Genomic DNA, 21,108 nt, shown 5'->3' with positions numbered 1-21,108 from the left:
TGGTTTGCAAAGTAGTGTGATGCCGACAGGTTGTGTTCAATTCCTGCATCGGCTGAGCTTACCATTGAAGGACTTTCCTTCTCAACCTCTCTTCTCGCCTGAAGTCTGGTGGCCCTCAGTTTAAATCACCACCAGTCATCTCCTTCTAATGAGAGAGCAGCCTTATGGTCTGGTAAGACTGTGGCAACTTGACTATTACCTGAGTAGTAATGCATAGTACCAGACTTTAAGAAGGTAAGTTCAAATCCGACATTGACAGCTATTGGAATTTAAATTGAACAAATAAATCAAAATTATAAAGTTGATCCTTTTAATGCTTTTGTGAACTACTCTGATTTTAAAAAAATCTGGTTTGTTGGTGTCCTTTAGGGAAAGAAATCTTCACCTCGAAGTGGTCTGGTTGTGCATGCTGAAGTGTCCTCTAAGGTGGCCTAACAAGCCACTCAGTTCAAGGGTAGTTAGGGAAGGGAAACAAATCCTGGCCTTGCCTGTGATACCCACATCACATGTAGAAATTTTAAAAAGAGAAGGTAGAAAAGTTATTAAAGGTGACTGAAACAATGATCAAAGATGTAGGTTCAATGGAAATGTTTGAATGTGTGTGGAGATGTAGCAAGCCCAGGGCATTTAAGAGCTGTATTTCAAAGTACTGGGAAACAGTAGGCATTTCTACCATAAATGATAATGTTAGCACAAGGGGGCAGGGGGGTGTCTACCTGACTGGAAGATGTTGACAGTATAAGATGGAACAAAATCATAGAGAGATTACCAAACCTGAGGAATTTAAAATTGATGTATTGGGTGGAAAGAGCTATCATGGACAAAATGGTCCAGATTGTATTGCCAATCATTGCACAATGAGACTGTGCAGTGCTGACATTTACCAACAATCTTTGTACACATGATTTAATTTTAAAGCTTGGGAGAGAAAGAAGAGGTTGAGAATTAAGAAACATTGACAGAAAGCTTAAACTAAAACTCCAGCACAAAATAAATTCTGAAAGAATGAGATTCCGCACATAAAACTTTCAGGTCTGAGAGATTGTTTGGCAGCAATTATGACTGATTGGGTACTATTCAGTGATAGTCATGTTGCCATTGTTTTACTAGACCATAGGGTTGCTCTCACATGAGAGAGAGAGATGACTGGTGGTGATTTAACCTGAGGACAACCACACTTTAGGCAAGGGGACAGGTTGAAAAGGAGAGTTCTTTATAGTAACCTCAGCAGGTGTGTGAATTGAACCCATGCCGTCGATATTACACTCCTTTGGAGACCAACTGTTAAGCCAACTGAGCTAAACTGGCTGGTGATGCCACAATTGGAGTATTGTGTCCTGGTTTGGTCACCTTGCTATAGGATGCTATTAAACTGAAAAGAGTGCAGAAGAACTTTACAAGGACGTGCCAAGACTCAGTGGTCTGAGTTATAGGGAGAGGTTGAACAATCTAGGAGTTTTTTCTTTCGAGCATAGGGGACTGAGGGGGGATCTTATAGAAATGTATAAGATCATGAGAGGCATGGATAGGATGAATGTAGTTAGTCTTTTTCCAGGGTTGGGGAATCCAGGATGAGAGGGCAGCAGTTTAAGATTAGAAGGGAAAGAATAAAAGAGAACGTGAGGGGCAACATTTTTACACAGAGGGTGGTACGTATATGGAATGAGCTGCCAGCTGAAGAGTTTGAGGTGGGTACATTAACAACAATTAAAATACATTTTGATAAATACATGGATAGGAAAGGACTAGAAAAATATGTACCAAGTACAGGGAAATGGGGATGGACATTTTAGTTGATATTGACCAGTTTGGGCCAAAGAACCTGTGTCTGTGCTGTGAGACTCTTTGACTCTAATTAAAAATTTACTTATACCTAAAAATGCAACAGCATGCTTTCTGCCTTGTTTAGTGAGTAACTAATAACTCTGCAGTATCTCGCCTTTATCAAAAGAGAAAATGAAAATGCTGGAAATACTCAACAGATTAGGAGGGAAACAGTTAACACTCAAGGTTCGTGATCCTTCAGCTTGATAAAATGTCCATGAGCTGAAATGTTAGCTCTGGGCTGAATCTTACATCTTTTGGCAAACCTGAATTGCAGTGAGTACTTTTGGAGGTTTGTCGCCACCAGGTTACCAAGATCACTTGTCGTACCTTACCAAACTCACCTCATTAATTGCCCATCTTGTCTGTATGGCACTTCTCACATTCCTAATTTTACCCCAGCTGACCATGCACCTTTTCCACAAACCTTTGCTCCTCCAGCAGATACCTGCCCGAAGACCAGCATCTCTTGCACTGAAGCCATCTTTAAAAGGCAGCCTTGCACCCTGGCAAGCATTAATAATCTTGCATTACCCCTCATTGAGGACATCATGACAGAGCAACCATATGGGACAGAACATAGCTGGGGTATCTGACCCTTCTTCACACATGCAACCCCGTTTTCTTACCTTCCATTGCTGTTCAATCACCACACCACACACTTTATATTCTGTATAAACTCCCTCTAAGCCAGCATTATACAGGGCAGTATCTTCCCATTGCAATGTAAGGGAAGCAATCATACAAATACAAGCACAAACACATATGTGATTTTTTTATTTACAAAACAGAAAAGAGTGCAAAAACTAAAGACAACAGAAGCTGAAAGTCATTTCTACAATGCCAACAAGGTTTAGGAATTAAGACCAAAAAACTGGAACAGTTTAGAATCGTGTGCTGAACCAGCTATTCTCTTGGAAGCAGGTGTTATTGAGGTTCTTTCTGGCAGGTAGCAAGCATCTCAGCTGATCTCTGATATGGATCATATTAGTATCCTTTACCCCAGTGTCCTTGTTCTCCTCCTCAGAAGACTGATCCATCCTTCTGCATTCATGATATTGCCTCAGTGCCTGCTCCAATTGTGCAGCGCCCAGCATGCCAGGGGTGGATGCAACACTCTGTGGGCATCCCCTAGACTGGACCAAGCTGCAGATCCGCATTTTCAGCAGCCCTATACTCTGCTCCATCAAAAACCCTTGTTGAGGCATGGGCAGCATTATATCTGCACAGCAGGGCCTATCATGCTTAGTTGAAAGATGGGCACAGAAATGGCAGGAGAATTTCTTAGATACCAGAACAATCATTGATAGCGAACCCTGCAGATGAGAGCTAAGCACACTTTACCATACAGTGAGCCATGCTGGATGCAGGTAATGGGGTCATGTCTATATTAGACATCCACATTCTACCTCAACACAATACACTATCCTGAACATACCATGGTAGCTGAGTGATCATCACGTGTCAGCAAGAATGGACTACACCATCCTCCTGGGTAAAAACGAGGACTGCAGATGCTGGAAACCCGAGTCTGGATTAGAGTGGTGCTGGAAAAGCACAGCAGTTCAGGCAGCATCCAAGGAGCAGGAAAATTGATGTTTCGGGCAAAAGCCCTTCAACAGGAATAGAGGCAGGAAGCCTGCAGGATGGAGAGATAAAAGAAGGGGGGTTAGGGGTGGGGAGAAAGTAGCATAGAGTACAGTAGGTGAGTGGGGGTGGGGATGGAGGTGATAGGTCAGAGAGGAGGGCGGAGTGGATAGGTGGAAAGGAAGGTAGGCAGGTAGGACAGGTCATGGGGATGGTGCTGAGCTGGAAATTTGGAACTGGGGTAAGGTTGGGGAGAGGGGAAATGAGGAAACTGGTGAAGTCCACATTGATGCCCTGGGGTTGAAGTGTTCTGAGGCGGAAGATGAGGCGTTCTTCCTCCAGGTGTCGGGTGGTGAGGGAGCGGCTGTGGAGGAGGCCCAGGACTTGCATGTCCTCGGCAGAGTGGGAGGGGGAGTTGAAATGTTGGGCCACAGGGCGGTGGGGTTGATCCTCCTGACTTTACACCCACATCAGTCACTGATCCTGACACTGCACGTGACACTTAGAGTTCTTGCATGGTTCATACACACACCCTGGGAAGTTGGACTGGCCGTTAATACCATCATCGCTGATAATTCCACTATTATTGAAATACCCAAGTTAGATTTGTAAGCACATATCTAATTGCCATTGATCATCACCTGACCCCTAAGTACCCTCAAACTGAATGCAATTGGTGATGCAATAATTGCAAATCCAGTGTAGTGTTACGACACAGGTATACCTCTCTGCTTAATTCAAACCAGCGACACCGAAAGATTTATCCTGTGCAGTAATCTGTGAAAATTCAAGAGGCCAAGAACTATTTAAAGTAAAAACTAATTTTATTTCTTTCACTATATCAGGGAATAATTAACTATTTAAAACTCAAATCTATCTTTTACTTTCTCTTCTATAATACTAGTCCAATAAAAGTCCCCCATTAGGATTTACCAAAAAATTCAAATTTCAAAACCAGCCAACTGTCAATTCTTCTCTTTGTATCTTCCTTTATAGATTTGCTCTCCAGGTCGGTGTCGATGTTTTTTTTCCTCTGTGCAAACTCCTTCTCTAAACAGGTACCTCTCAGAGAGTTCTTACTAGCAGCCTACATGTGTTGGTCTTTTGGCAGTTCTCTCTTAACTGTTCAACTTTTCCCAGTCTTAAACCCCCAAAACATCGGATTGTGTCATTGGTATGAATGTTGTCGAAATACCAAATTCAAACTTGATTGGATTTTGTTATTTTGGGGCATAATTTAAACTGGTCAAATTTGAAATTTTCTTTGTCTCCAGGTAACCCAACTAATCTAGCTGTTCGACCAAATGTTACATTTAAAAGTTTCCAGTATACTCTGTGCCTCTCTAAGCCTTTCAACTCTCTTAAAAGTACAGTACACCCCCATCTGCATAACAGTAGCTGCATGTCGTAAACAGCTTTATGTTTTGGTCTCTATGAAGCAAACCATCCAGCAAACATACTACACCCACCCTGAATGCAGTTCAGCTGTTTCCTAATAGCATTTGCTTCTCAAGAAGGGAAAGTAATGGCTGGCAACACAGCTCATGCTGCATACTGTCAGCATTGGGTCCAGCCTTCACACATGGTACTTAACAAAGAATTTCAACTCATCCTCCCCAGCTGCCCCTGAGCTCCAGCACTACACCTTGCTGATGCCTGCCAAATCCAGTTCGTGGAATGGTCAGCACTAGTCATATTGATTGTGAAGCCTAATAGGTCAGTTCACCTATGTGGGGATTTCAAACAAATGCTAAATGGCTTTTCGCAGCCGGATAAATGGGATATCGTCAGCCTGTGCAACTTTTCAGCAGATAATGGAGAACATTTTACCGGGTGTACCCCAGGTTGCCATTTAGAGAATTTGGACATAGTCCTTAGACGTTTCTCTAAGGCAGATGTGTGCCTTGGAAGGGAAAAGAAATGTGTTCCAGACACTTCAGGTGACCTAATTGGGCTACAGAGCCAACAAGAGCGGGTTACACACATTGGAAGATAAAGTGAGGGCGATCAAAGGTGCCCCACTCCATGTCTCTACTGGATCTTAGGTCTTTCCTTGGGCTTGTGAATTATTACAGAAAGTTGGAAAGTACATACAGAACCTGACCTCCATTCCTAGCACCTTTGCATCTATTGGGAATTTGTTTCCATCAGGCAGGGATACTAGGACCCATGGGCACAACCTTCAAATTAGAAGGGGTCAATTTAGAACGGAAATGAGGAGACATTTCTTCAGCCAGAGGGTGATGGGCCTGTGAAGGTCAGGACTTTGAATGTCTTCAGGGCAGAGATTGATAAATTCGTAATCTCGCAAGGAATTAGGGGATATGGGGAGAGTGCGGATAAGTGGTGTTGAAGTGCCCATCAGCCATGATTGAATGGCGGAGTGGACTCGGGCCAAATGGCCTTACTTATGGTCTTATGTTTCTTTGTGCTCCATCTGTATAGGCCACAGTCAATTACCCCCACAGTATAGACTACATGTTCTCTGAAGCTGTTCTGAAATCCCCCCTTTCAAATCAAGAGTCCCCATGCATCACCAGCCTTATCCCCTTGAGTATAAATGTCTCTTTTCCTTCCCAAGATTAGATTCCCCAAACCCGTTCTACCATTGATTCTCCACCGTCTCCAAATTCTTTGGAAATTTCAAGAGATTGACACTCAGGACTGCCCTGAACTGTGACTGACTTGTTCAGTCAGCTCCTAGACCTGACTGACCAGAGCCCTGTCAGCTTATGCTGGTTGTACAGGACAGATCCCTTGACCTTAAGCATCTTGAACAAATGGCTGACCACAACAGAGACAAAGGTCTGTGTATGGACTATGCCCATGATCTCTAACAGACTTTTTGGGGACTAACCCCCAACAGTTTCTGACATGTCCAATTTGTTGAATGAACATGTTTGCTACTTAGGCAGCTGGCACCTACTGTCAGTGTTACATCTTGTTTGCCATACATGATTAGATTAGACTTACAGTGTGGAAACAGGCCCTTCGGCCCAACAAGTCCACACCGACCCGCCGAAGCGCAACCCACCCATACCCCTACATTTACCCCTTACCTAACACTATGGGCAATTTAGCATGGCCAATTCACCTGACCCGCACATCTTTGTGACTGTGGGAGGAAACCGGAGCACCCGGAGGAAACCCACACAGACACGGGGAGAACGTGCAAACTCCACACAGTCAGTCGCCTGAGTCGGGAAATGAACCCGGGTCTACAGGCGCTGTGAGGCAGCAGTGCTAACCACCGTGCCGCCCATACAGTTAGATGTTTCTGACCACACTCCCAACCACCATTTCAACAGTGACAGGCAACTTGTGTCTGTGCTTAAAAAAAACTCTTCAGAACAACAGTAAAGACAGCCTTTGGCTCTGAATGAAGTGCCAACAAGCAAGGCAATTCACGCTATGGAGGTTGCAAGCATGCAAGTAGGTGTAAAATCAGCAAGTTTTTTTTGTAAGTATATTTATTAGCAAATTATTTTAACTTTACAAACATATAAAATTAATGAAAAAAACCAAACAAATATCAGTATAATAAAAAGAAAAAAACACAAATTACAAAACAACTACTATCTACTAACTATTAACCTACCCTATAATACAAAGCAAACCCTAACACTGTACAAAGCAACACCAAAAAAAAAGAAAAGCAAAAACAGAAAACAAAAAAAAACCACAAAATACAGAACAGCTATGCTTGGCGCAAAACTCCCAAACAAAGGAACAGGAGCATTGTATGTATATCTGTATTAACTTGGGAAACTCCCTCCAGGGCCCAGGTCTTGACAAATCTAACCATCCTGGTTAAACAAACGCCCTAGTTAAGATAACTGACAAATCGATATCCAAATAACTCAAGTAGGGCTGACATGTCTTATAAAAATTGTCTGTTGTGTGGTGCACCATGTTTGTAATAAAGTCCGAGGGAATGTGCTCCATAATTAATTTCTGCCATCCCGGTGGGTTCTCAGACACCCAATTCATCAGAATATTCTTCCGTGCACAGTGTGCACGAATATTAAATAGTTTCTTCCCATGCCCGTCTAAAGATGGTAAATTTGGTAAACCTAAGAGGAGAAATACTGGGTCTACTTTGACTTCAGTCCTCAATACCCTCCCTATCTCTCCTGCCACAGCACTCCAATAAACACGGAGCCTGTGGCATGTCCAGAAGCAATGGGTAAGAGTACCTACACTTATTTTACATTTGGGGCACACTGGAGATGCCCCCTTTTTTAAGCTTCGCCAGACGGTTTCATGCCAGATGAGCCCTGTGCTGAATTTTTAACTGTGTAGCACATGTCCTATTATAGATTGAGATCTTTCAAGTATTCTCCCATATGTTCTCTCATTTTTCAGAAGAGATCTCCACTCCCAGCTCTTGCTCCCAGACCTCTCATAACCGGTTACTATCCTGCTAGGCCCTGCCACCAAGTAGCCAATAGAGGGCACTAACCGAAAAGGTCCTTGTGGAACGTAATAACAACCTCTCTGTATTGAGCTTATAGGGCTTAGTGAGAAGTGTAGTCTTCTTCTGGATGAAATCCCTAACCTGAAAAAAACGGAAAAGATCTCTGCTGGGTAACCCGCATCTGCGGCTCAGTTGCTCAAAAGACATCATAACCTCCCCCTCAAACAAGTCTTCCAAACTAGAAACTCCTCTCGCTGCCCATAGTTTGAACCCTGAGTCCATCATCCCTGGTCGGAACCCTGGCATGCCAAATATAGGTGTAAGTGGCGAAGTCTTAGATAAACCACCCTCATTCTGATGCATCGCCCTCCATGCCTTGACTGTACTAACGACAATGGGGTTCAGGCAATGGTCCATAACTGTCCTCATCTTATCCATGAACAACAGGTTAATAAGAGGGCACTTTGCCTGGAAGGCCTCGATATCCAAGTAAAAAGTGAGATCTGCAGATGCTGGACCTCATTCCTGATGAAGGGCTCTGGCCCGAAACGTCGAATTTCCTGTTCCTTGGATGCTGCCTGACCTGCTGTGCTTTAACCAGCAACACATTTTCAGGCCTCGATATCCAGCCTTATTGAGTTTGGATCATTACCTACCCAATCGCAGACAAAGGACAGCAGAAACTCAATTGATACCTCCTGATGTCCGGGAAATCAACTCCTCCCCCTCCATGAGGCAACTGCAATTTAGTAAGTTTGATGAGGGGCCACCCACGATGCCAGACAAAGGAACCAAACCACCCCAAAAGTTCTACAGCGTTGACCTGGGAAACATTATAGGGAGCATACACATGGTATAAAGCAAACGAGGAAGAACATTCAGCTTAATGAGAGATATTCGGCCCAGCCATGAAATTGGAAGAGTCTCCCATCTCTGGAGATCTCGCCTAATATTGTCAAACAAATGAGCAAAGTTAGTCTGAAATAACTGATCAAATTTGTGGGTAATAAAAATGCCTAGGTACCGCAACCCTGCCCGTGACCACTTAAAATGGAACTTAGGGCCACCTTCAACTTCTGGCACATCCTTAAGGTTCCCCAAAGGCATCGCCTCTGATTATGCAAAGTTAATCTTACATCCTGAAATAGCCCCAAATGCATTGATACATTGTATCAAATGGGGTACGGAGATCATTGGGTTTGATTAAAAACAGAAGGACATCATCCGTGTACAGTGTAATCTTGTGTGCTTTCGATCCCACTTCTGGAGTGGTTATGTAGACATTCTGACGAATGGCCTCTGCCAGCGGCTCTATCACCAATGTAAACAACAACGGTGAGAGGGGGCAGCCTTGCCGACTACCCCTACAAATCCTAAAATTCCCAGACTTCACCCCATTGGTGATGACTGCAGCCAGAGGGTGGCGGTATAAAACCTCCACCCACCTAGCAAAGACTCCACCCAACCCAAACTGTTCTAAGATATAAATAAAATACGGCCATTCCACCCAGTCAAATGATTTCTCTGCACCATAGGAAATCATCAACCCCTGAATCGATTGTTGCTGACAAACTTGGACCATATTCAGCAACCTTTTAATATTATTAGAGGACCTACAGCCCCTTAGAAAGCCTGTCTGGTGCTCTTTAATAATATGGTGCAACACCCTTTCCAAACTCAGCGCCAGGATCTTGGACAAAATCTTGAAATCTGAATTTAATAAAGAGATGGGCCTGTATGAGGCACAATCCTCAGGAACCTTCCCCTTCTTAAGAATTAAGGAAATATTAACTTCTCTCAAAGATGGTGTGAGGCAGTCATGCATATAGGAGTGATTGTACATCTACAACATCGGCCCTGACAGAATCCCTATAAACTCCTTATAAAACTCACCCAGGAGACCATTATGGCTGGGCACTTTCCCACTCTGAAGTTGCCTAGCTGCCTCCTGTATTTCCTGAACTGTCAAGGGGGCAGTAAGAAGAGAGGCCTGTTCAAAAGTTACCCCTCGGTGGTCCAGGTTCTTAAAAAAGTCTCCATTTTAGCCCGCCTATCCTCACAACCTTCAGACTGATATAACCTTCAGAGTAAAAACTCTGAAAAGCCTCATTAATCTTTTTAGCATCATATGTAAGGACCCCGGCGCTGTCTCTGATTGCAGTAATGGATTGAGGGGCACACGTTTTTCCTCGTCAGATACGCTAAATACTTCCCTGGCCTATCCCAATATTCAAACAGCCTTTGTTGGGAAAAAGCAAGTTCTTCCTTTGCGTTTTTGTGTCAGTATTGAATTCAAGGCAGCCCGGAGGGCCATGATCCGCAGTAGCTTAGTCACCGATGACCACTCAAAATGTGCCGCCTCGACGGCTTTTAATCACGTCTCAAGTAAACACTGCTGTGCCTCCTTCTGTCATTTCCGGCTAGCTGAATAAGAAATAGCTAAACTCCTAGCAAAGGCCTTAGCAGTCTCCCACAGCATAGATGGACTACTAGCCGTGCCTGAGTTGGTAGTCAAGATTTCCTGAAACTCCTTCAAAAACTGATAGAGTAATAGAGATGTACAGCATGGAAACAGACCCTTTGGTGCAACCCTTCCATGCTGACCAGATATTCAAACACATCTAGTCCTACCTGCCAGCATCAGGCCCATATCCCTCCAAACCCTTCCTATTCATATACCCATCCAAATGCCTCTTAAATGTTGCAATTGTACCAGCCTCCACCACATCCTCTGGCAGCTCCTTCCATACACGTACCACCCTCTGCATGAAAAAGTTGCCCCTTAGGTCTCTTTTATATCTTTCCCCTCCCTCCCTAAACCTATGCCCTCCAGTTCTGGACTCCCCGACCACAGGGAAATGACTTTGTCTATTTATCCTATCCATGCCCCTCATAATTTTGTAAACTTCCATAAGGTCACCCCTCAGCCTCCGAGTCTCCAAGGAAAACAGCCCTAGCCTGTTCAGCCTCTCCCTGTAGCTCAGATCCTCCAACCCTGGCAACATCCTTGTAAATCTTTTCTGAACCCTTTCAAGTTTCACAACATCTTTCTGATAGGAAGGAGACCAGAATTGCACGCAATATTCCAACAGTTGCCTAACCAATGTCCTGTACAGCCGCAACATGACCTCCCAACTCCTGTACTCAACCTCTGACCAATAAAGGAAAGCATACCAAACGCCTTCTTCACTTTTCCTATCTACCTGTGACTCCACTTTCAAGGAGCTATGAACCTCCACCCCAAGGTCTTTTTGTTCATCAACATTCCCTAGGACCTTACCATTAAGTGTATAAGTCTTGCTAAGATTTGCTTTCCCAAAATGCAGCACTTCGCATTTCTCTGAATTAAACTCCACCTGCCACTTCTCAGCCCATTGGCCCATCTGGTCCAGATCCTGTTGTAATCTGAGGTAACCGTCTTCGCTGTCCACTACACCTCCAATTTTGGTGTCATCTGCAAACTTACTAACTGTACCTCTTATGTTCGCATCCAAATCATTTGTGTAAATGACAAAAAGTAGTGGATCCAGCACTGATCCTTGTGGCACTTCAGTGGTAACAGACCTCCAGTCTGAAAACAACCCTCCACCATCACCCTCTGTCTTCTACCTTTGAGCCAGTTCTGTATCCAAATGGCTAGGTCTCCCTGTATTCCGTGAGATCTCACCTTGCTAATCAGTCTCCCATGGGGAACCTTGTCAAATGCCTTACTGAAGTCCATATAGATTACATCTACTGCTCTGCCCTCATCAATCTTCTTTGTTACTTCTTCAAAAAACTCGATCAAGTTTGTGAGACATGATTTCCCACGCACAAAGCCATGTTGACTATCCCGAATCAGTCCATGCCTTTCCAAATACATGTACATCCTGTCCCTCAGGACTCCCTCCAACAACTTGCCCACCACCGAGGTCAGGCTCTCCAGTCTATAGTTCCCTGGCTTGTCTTTACCACCCTTCTTAAACAGTGGCACCACGTTTGCCAACCTCCAGTCTTCTGACACCTCACCTGTGACTATCGATGATACAAATACCTCAGCAAAGGCTCAGCAATCGCTTCTCTAGCTTTCCACAGAGTTCTTGGGTACACCTGATCAGGTCCTGGGGTTTTATCCACCTTTAACCGTTTCAAGACATCCAGCACTTCCTCCCCTGTAATCTGGACATTTTGCAAGATGTCACCATCTATTGCCCTACAGTCTATATCTTCCATATCCTTTTCCACAGTAAATACTGATGCAAAATATTCATTTAGTATCTCCCCTATTTTCTGTGGCTCCACACAAAGGCCGCCTTGCTGATCTTTGAGGGGCCCTATTCTCTCCCTGGTTACCTTTTGTCCTTGAAATATTTGTAAAAACCCTTTGGATTCTCCTTAATTCTATTTGCCAAAGCTATCTCATGTCCTCGTTTTGCCCTCCTGATTTTCCTCTTAAGTATACTCCTACTTTCTTTATACTCTTCTAAGGATTCACTCGATTTGTCCTGTCTATACCTGACATATGCTTCCTTCTTTTTCTTAACCAAACCTTAATTTCTTTAGTCATCCAGCATTCCCTATACCTACCTGCCTTCCCTTTCACCCTGACAGGAATATACTTTCTCTGGATTCTTGGTATCTCATTTCTGAAGACTTCTCATTTTCCAGCCATCCCTTTACCTGCGAACATCTGCCTCCAAACAGCTTTCAAAAGTTCTTGCCTCTCACTGCCAAAATTGGCCTTTCTCCAATTTAGAACTTCAACTTTTAGATCTGGTCTATCCTTTTCCATCATTATTTTAAATCTAATAGAATTATGGTCGCTGGCCTCAAAGTGCTCCCCTGCTGACACCTCAGTCACCTGCCCTGCCTTATTTCCCAAGAGTAGGTCATTTTGCACCTTCTCCAGTAGGTACATCCAATAACTGAATCAGAAAATTGTCTTGTACACACTTAAATTCCTCTCCATCTAAACCTTTAACACTATGGCAGTCCCAGTCTATGTTTGGTAAGTTAAAATCCCCTACCATAACCACCCTATAACCAACATCAGTATGCCTTGGCTGTTAGGCAGAGCTGTCCACAGAAGTTCTACATAATCGCCGCCATCTTGCTAAGTCAAAATCAGCAAGTGTTAAGAGAGTCAAGAAGCAGCCCTGAGATTCAGTCCGATGCATTCTGTGAGCTGAATTCCTGTCTAAATACACACTGTCCCCAAAGTAGTCTTCTCAAAGCCAGTTACTTCTGCACACTGCATGTGTCTTGCGAATAGCTGCCAATATTTCAATGAAGTGTCAGAATGTTTGTGATGAGTTCTCACATGCTGGATGACACTGTCCATAGATGACAGCTGTGTGTGGCTGATGACCGTGGATTGTCCCCTTAGCAGTTCCTGCCCAGTGCCCAAAATGGAGGTAATTCAGAGCAAGTGGTGAGCTGAATCTATCATCTCCATGTGCTGGTAACCTTATTAACTTTTCCCACTTCAAATTTAGTAATACGGCAGCCTTAATATTAGTAAAGCAAGTTGTGATGTTAACAAAGTGTTTAACAAGCATTAATGACCATTAATTTTCATTCCACTGCTACCTAGCGAGAATCTCGCAATTCCACTTGAGTAGCATAAAAGACGAAGCGAGATGATCTCACTGTCGAGATAGACTTCAATACATCTGTCATGTGATTTTGCCACACATCGCACCTGGGTCACCTAGACCCTAAAAGATAGAATTCTTTGAGGAGGTAATGAGCAAGTTAGATGAAGGAGGGCCAATGGACGTGATCTATTTGGATTTCTAGATGATCTTTCACAGGGTACTACACAGTAGGTTGCTAAATAAGCTAAGAACCCATGGTATTAGGAGCAAATACTTGCATGGATAGAGGGTTAGCTGACTGGCAGAAAGTAGAGAGTAGGGATAAAGGGTTTTTTTTCAGGATCGTAGCCAGTGATTAATGGAGGTCCTCAGGTGGCAGTATTGGGACCGCTGCTATTCATGTTGTTCATTAGCGATCTGGACAATGGAACTGTGTGCATTGTTGCTAGGTCTGGAGATGACACAAAGATAATTGGAGGGATAGGTAGCATTGAGGAAGGAGGGAGGCTACAGGAGGACTTTGGCTAGGAGAAAGTGGGCAAAGAGGTAGCAGATGGAATACCATGTGGGAAAATGTGAGGTCATGCACTTTGGTAGGATGAATAGAGGCATTAACTATTTTCTAAATGGGTAAAGGCTTTGGAAATCTGAAGCATAAAGAGTCTTAGGAGTCCTAGCTTAGGCTTTTAGTAAGGTTGACATGCAGGCAGTTTGCACTTGGGAAGGCAAATGCAACGTTAGCATTCAGAACATATTTAAAATATTGTGCGCAGTTTTGTATCTGAAAAAAGAACCGTCCCGGAATGAAGGGCTTGGCATATGCCGAGCAGTTGAGGACTGTCTCTGTACTCAGTGGAGTTTAGAAGGATGAGGGGGATCTCATTGAAACAGAATGCTGAGAAGCCTGGGTACAATGGATGTGAAGTGGATGTTTAACTTAATAGTAGAGACTAGGACCTGAGTGCACAGCCTCAGAGTGAAGGGATGAACCTTTAGAAATGAAATGAAGAAGAATTTCTTCAACCAGGGGCTGGTCAATTTGTGGAATGCATTGCTGCAGAGGATTGTGGAGACCCAAGTCATTGAGTGTATGTAAGGCAGAGATGGACAAGCTCTTGATTAGTAAGACAGGTGAATGGGGTTGAGAAACATGTCAGCCATGTTTGAATGATAGAGCAGACTTGATGGACCGAATGGCCTAATTCTCCTCCTATATCTTATGGTCCTATTATGGGTTTCCAACATCTACAGAATATTATTTTCACACCTTTACATCGACTTGATGTTGACATCAGTGTTCAGCAGGGCAATTCTGATCATAAATTCCAACTTTCCTCAGTTAATGATATAAATTTGTATTTCAGAATTTTCAGTTCAATTTAGTCCATAAGAAGTTAGCACTATTGCATTATCATTATTCTCAAAGCAAAACCCAAACTAGTGCATTCTGAAGTAGTATCTTTGGCCTTGAAACATTAACTTAGTTTCTCTCTCCACAGATTCTGCCAGACCTGCTGGCTGTCTGCAGTATTTTGTTTTTCTTTTGGATTTCTAGCAACTGCAATATTTTCGTTTTATCCAGACTCATTGTGAGAAGATCTTATTATTCTGAAGAATAAAATGTAATTCTGGATGAGTTAATAGTTTGCACAGAGTGAGACTTGAGAGGTCCACATGGAAACAGCTCAAGAAACTAAGTATGAAGGTTTAGAGCAGCAATGGGTGTGATGTATAAATGAAGGGAGATGATTTTGGATGCTGGATGATCATCAGTAGTGCTGTCAAGCAGCACCTGCTAAATAAAAACCTATTCAGTGATGCCTAGTTTGGGTTCTGCCAGGTCCACTCAGCTCCTGACCTCATGACAGCCTTGATTCAAACATGGACAAAAGAGCTGAATTCTAGAGGTGAGGAGAGAGTGACAGGTCCTTAGCATCAAGGCAGCATTTGACAAGCGTAGCATCAAAGAGTCCTAACAAAGAGGGAAAATGGTTCTGATTCTGGTTGTTGAAGGTCAGTTATCTTAGCTCCAAGATTACTCTGCAGGAGTTCCTCACAGTAGTGTCCTAGACCCAAGCATCTTCAGCTGCTTCATTAACAATCATCCCTCCATCTTAAGGTCAGAATTGGGGGTGTGCATTCATGAGTGTGCAACATACAGCACTGTTTGTGGCTCCTCAGATACTGAAGCAACCAACGTTCAAATGGACAATATAGGCTTGAGCTAACAAATGGCAAGTAACATTGCATGGCACGTATGATGTCAATGACCTTCTCCAAGAAGAGATAATCTAACCACCACGCCTTGATATTTGTGGCATGATTAACACTGAATTCCCCTCTATCAACATCCTGAAGGTACCATTGAGCAGAAACACAACTCATCTTGCAATGTAAATAAGAGTGGCAACAAGAGCAGGTCCAAGGCTTGAAATACTGCAGTGAGTGACTCATCTCCTGACTACCGAAAGCCTATTCACTATCTACAAGGCACAAGTTAGAAGTGTGATGGAATAATTCCCAATTACCTCTGTGTGCAGCTTTAACGGTACAAGATGTTTGATACCATCCAGGACAAAGTAGCCCACTTGATTGGCACCATATCCAAAAGCATCCATACCCTCCACACTGACACTCAGTAGCAGCAGTGTGTACTACCTACAAGATGTGCTACAGAAATGCCTCAAAAAGATTCTTAGGCAACCCCTACCAAACTCTCAACTTCCATCTAGATGGACAAGGGCAGCATATACACGAAAATGCTACCGCCTCCAAGCCACTCACCATCCTGATTTGAGAATATCTGACTCTTCCTTCATTTTTGCTGCGTCAAACTCCTGGAATTACCTCCATAATGGCATTGTGAGTCTACCTACAGCATATATACTGCAGTTGTCCAAGAAAACAGTTCACCACCACCTTCTGAAGGGTAACTAGGGATGGGCAATTAATGCTGGCCCAGCTAGCGACACCAGTGTCCCACCAGCGACTTAAATAAAAATCATCTGTTAAACTTGAAGATTTGCTTAGAACATTAAGTTGCACAGGGATAGATGCAATCCGAATAAAATATCAGAAATAAATGAAATAGAAATTTTTGCAGACACCACATAGGACAGAGGAAGTTGTGCCCAATTCATACGTTCATTTCAGAACAACTTATCGGTATTCTGATGTAATTTTTCAGCCTCTTATGTCTGTTCTTGCATAGGTGGAAAACAAACTGAGGATAACTGTACCTTCCATGTATAAGGAATTAATAATCTCTGAATCTTTTTGGAGAGCGTAATACAGTTTCATCTTCCGAAATATGACTTGGAAAGTCTCATCTCTTAACTGTTAATGCTCACTATTAACACACCATTACTATAAGCAAATCAAGTAAAAGTATGATTTCTTCAGAAGAGATTTTTAAAAAAGCATTGAGTAAGGACGATCAGAAATAGACATTGAACTTAGAGGCATTTAGATGTACAGCACAGAAACAGACCCTTCTGTACAACACATCCATGCCGACCAAATATTCAAAACTAATCTAGTCCCATTTGCCAGCACTTGGCTCATATCCCTCTAAACACTTCCTATTCATATACCATCCAGATGCCTTTTAAATGCTATAATTGTACCAGTCTCCACCACTTCCTTTGGCAGCTCATTCCATACATGCACCACCCTTAAAGGTTGCCCCTTATGTCCATAATTCCATAAATTTTCCACCCTCTCACTCTAAGCCTATGCTCTCTAGTTCTGGATTCCCTCATCCCAGGGAATAGACTGTATCTATTTATCCTATCCATGCTCCTCATATTTTATAAACCTCTGTAAGGTCACCCCCTAGCCTCCACCACTCCAGTGAAAACAGCCCCAGCCTATACAGGCTCTCCTATAGCTCAAACCCTCCAACCCTGGCAACATCCTTGTAAATCTTTTCTGAATCCTTTCAAGTTTCACAACACCCTTCCTATAGCAAGGAGACTAGAATTGCACACAGTATTCCAAAAGTGGCCTAACCATGTCCTATACAGCCGTGCAACATGGCCTCCCAACTCCTACACTCAATGCAATGACTACTAAAGGCAAACATACCAAACACTTTCACTTTCCTATCTGCCTGCAACTCCACTTTCAAGGGACAATGAACCTGTATGCCAAGATCTCTTTCTTCAGCAACACTCCCCAGTACCTTAAGTCCTGCCCCAATTTGCCTTTCCAAAATGCAGCACCTCACATTCATCTAAATTAAACTCCATCTGCCACTCCTCGGTCCATTGTCCAATCTGATCCAGAGCCTGTCGTACTCTTGAGTTAACCTTTGCTGTCAAGTACACCTATAACTTGTAACCTCCTGACTCTGATCCTGGCATGTAATGCACATGGTTTTCCAATATTAATTTAAATGATCAAAAATCTTAATTTACAACATGCATACCTAAGCAGATAATAGTCTCCACTGGTATCACAGTAAAAGAAATTCCTGTTGAAACCTTCCTTTTTGTTAACTATTATAATCACCTCTCATCTAGCTGCCCTCATTAAAACGTAAATTTTTAACCCTGAAGAATAAAAGTAAACTCTTTCTCGAAATCCTCTATATGTAGACGTCAGTGTACATCTCTCTTGCATCTGAGCTCTGAAAATAGCATTCACTACAAGATATTACTCTATATTGTTGTGGAGATTGATTTGAGAGAAAAGTGCCAGTGATTTTCCAGTTAGGCTTGTTGTGATACAATATTCCATTCGTTTTTGTACCCTTTGAGGTAACAATTATTTATGACATATATTGATGACTTGGATGATAGAAGCGGTGAAGTATTAGCCAAGTTTTCAGATGACACAAAAATAGGTGGGAATGCAATTAATGAGGGTGACACAAACATATTGCAGAGGGATATACGAGTGGACAAAAACATGATGGATGGAATGGCGTTTGGGAAAATGTGAGGTTATGTACTTTGGCAAGAGGAATAGAAGGATTGAATATTATTTAAATGCAGAAAGTCTCTAGCAATGGAGAGTTTTGGGAATTCTGACTTATAAATTACAGAAAGCTAGGATATAAGTTCAGCCAGTAACAGAGAAGGCAAATAGAACACTGGCTGGTCTTTATTTCAAAGGGAATAGAGTATAAAAATAGGTAAGTCTTACTGAATCTATACAAAGCCTAGTCAGACCATAACTGGAATACTGTGAACAGTTTTGGATCCTTTATCAAAGGAAATTATACTGGCATTGGATGCAGTCCAGAGAAAGTTTAACTAGGTTGACCCTAGTACGAAGATAGTGTCTGCTGAGGAGAAGTTGAAAGGATTGGGCCTGTACTCAATGGAGTTCAGAAGAATGAGGGAGCAACCTTATTGAAATACAGATGAACCTTGATTATCCGAATGAAATGTATGGGCCATATTTCATTCAGATAATTGATTATTCAGTTAATTGATTCAATGCCTCTCCTCTGGGGATCGGAATTTTCTGAAGTTTCCTTTTTCCTTGCTCGCCCTGCCTTGCTCCCTCTCTCTCTGTCTCAGGGTTTGTTTCTGAGCAGACACACACTGTGTGTGTAAGGGACCTGCAGCATTGCTGAAGCCTCCCACCATCTCCCCAACTCTTTCCCCCCCCCCCAAAAAAAAATAAGTTCAGTGGGATTGAGACAGCAAACACTTGCTATGTCCACTCCCTGTTCAGGAGACTAGGCAGCAGAACGCTGTGCATAAGGCCTCTCCCCACCCCCCTCAAATTCCATCCAACCCTGTCCCACCCCCCTCCCCCTCCCCCTGTGTAGAACTCCAGGGAAAGTGTCGAGGGAGAAAGGGCGGGCAGTCAGTCATTTCGAGACGGTGCCTGGCCTTCCGTCGATGTCCAGGGCTGTTCTCGGCAGCATTTCAGTAAGCCGGGTTCATTTTAATCATTATAAAGATGCGATCAGTGTTGGAAACACCTCTTTGATGTAATGTTCTATCAGGACCTCGAGATCTCCTTCGGATAATCCGATATTCGGATAATCGAAGATCCTCTGTATAGAAGATTCTTAGGTGGGTTGACAGGGTAGATTTGGACAGCTCGTTTCCCCTTGGAGGAGAATCTCGGGCCAGAGGAAATAATCTCAGAATAAGGGGTTGCCTGTTAGAACAGAAAGAAGGAATCTCTTTACCTTCGAGGATATGGAGTCAGTATTTAATCAGTAAGGGAATCAAGGGTTATGAGAAAAGGCAGGAAAGTGGAATTGTGGATTATCAGATCAGCCTGATTTCTTTGAATGGTGGAGCAGATTCAGTGGGCTGAATGGCTTATTTCTCCTCATACGTGATCAATTTCAATCCAAGATAAACTATTTTCAAATTTTGAATAACATTTGATTCACTCAAAAGTAAGTGTCATGACCCAATGATCTCATTTAAAAGAGTGGCTTTGCATTTGTTTCTCCTAATTTAAGAGAATCACAGTTCATTCTCCATCTCACCGGCCTCTTGCTAACACGGAGTTTCCTTTCCAATAGCTTCAAATTCACATTTCTCTCGTGTTTATTATTGCTATTCTTTCCTGCATTCATTCTCGCCAATTTCAACACTTCTGTCCTTTCTTGCACCTCAACCACAACTATTCTAATACAATTTCTGCCTTTTTTTCATATTTGATCAACACAAGATACCTTTATGTAGTAATATCAAATCAAGCATTTGCCATAATTCTCTCCCATTAGTAGATTGCATTACGTAACTAAAGCAAAATACCTCTGTCTTCCACAATTCCTGTTTTGACACCTGATCAACTGCTGGTATTTGAATGTTATCATCTAATATTCATAGATTGGGATTCAAGATTTTCTTACAGACTGGGTTTCAGGTCTTTTTCAATTGCAAGATGAGCTACAAATTGCTCATTACTTATCCCTAGACTATGAACATTTTAGACAAATTGAAACTTTTCATAGATCATTTCTGAGGAACATCTGTAATATGATTATTCAGTCCATTTTCTGATGTCAATTAGAATTAAGTTAAAACATATGACAGTGGCAGCAATAGAGAAGTGAAAATCAGGAAACAGCGTACAAAATTAAAACAGCAACATGCATTGTACATTGAAGTTAGAAATATCATAATTAAAGTTAATATTTAGTAAAGTAGAGAGCCACTTTTTTATCTGTGAAGTGGCAGTCATGCTTGTCATTAATTCAACAAAATTGCTAAGGCCGAAGTGCCATAGCCAATGGAATGTTAATTGGTGAAAGATATCAGATTGGGCAGACGAGTTGGACTGAAGGATCTGTTTCCATGCTGTATGGCTTTATGACTATGTGGTAAGTTTTCTTCTTTAAAATATAATAGCACTGATGATGCATCAGGCCATTTTTATGTTTCTTTTACAGGGACGATTTTCTATTGGTTACTGCGATTTTGACTTAAGACAATGCCATGAAACTACAGTGGACATTTTCCATACCAAGTATACAAAGAACTCATAATTCACAGACCCTGCTATACTAGGTATGTTAGTATCTTGTTCTGAAATTTATGAAAACTCACCTTTCACTATTGCAAAAAACAATGAAGATCCCTGAAGCTAACATTACTTGAATATATAGCACCAAACAAGCATTTTCTACGCAGAAAGCACTTAAAATATTTATACTGTTTAACTTGAAAAATTGAATGTACCAATAATTTAACAAGATTTCCTGACTGTTTATACATGTTTAGTGCA

At 42.5% G+C, this 21,108-nt stretch overlaps 1 protein-coding gene across 2 annotated transcripts in view; it reads left to right on the top strand.

Moving 5' to 3' along the window:
* mitd1 (MIT, microtubule interacting and transport, domain containing 1) overlaps window positions 1-21,108 on the top strand; it is a 36,956-nt gene that overhangs the window by 14,442 nt on the left and 1,406 nt on the right. For both annotated transcript variants that reach the window (XM_060826625.1, XM_060826627.1), the window contains one exon: window positions 20,774-20,891. In XM_060826625.1, the coding sequence (XP_060682608.1) occupies window positions 20,774-20,869 (96 nt within the window). In that variant the 3' untranslated portion in view covers window positions 20,870-20,891. The remainder of the gene's footprint in view (window positions 1-20,773; window positions 20,892-21,108) is intronic.

Source organism: Hemiscyllium ocellatum, chromosome 6 (genome assembly GCF_020745735.1).
Source record: "Hemiscyllium ocellatum isolate sHemOce1 chromosome 6, sHemOce1.pat.X.cur, whole genome shotgun sequence".
NCBI lineage: Eukaryota > Metazoa > Chordata > Chondrichthyes > Orectolobiformes > Hemiscylliidae > Hemiscyllium > Hemiscyllium ocellatum.
The sequence above is the reverse complement of the archived record's forward strand: the minus strand, read 5'-3'. Positions and strand labels throughout refer to the sequence as shown.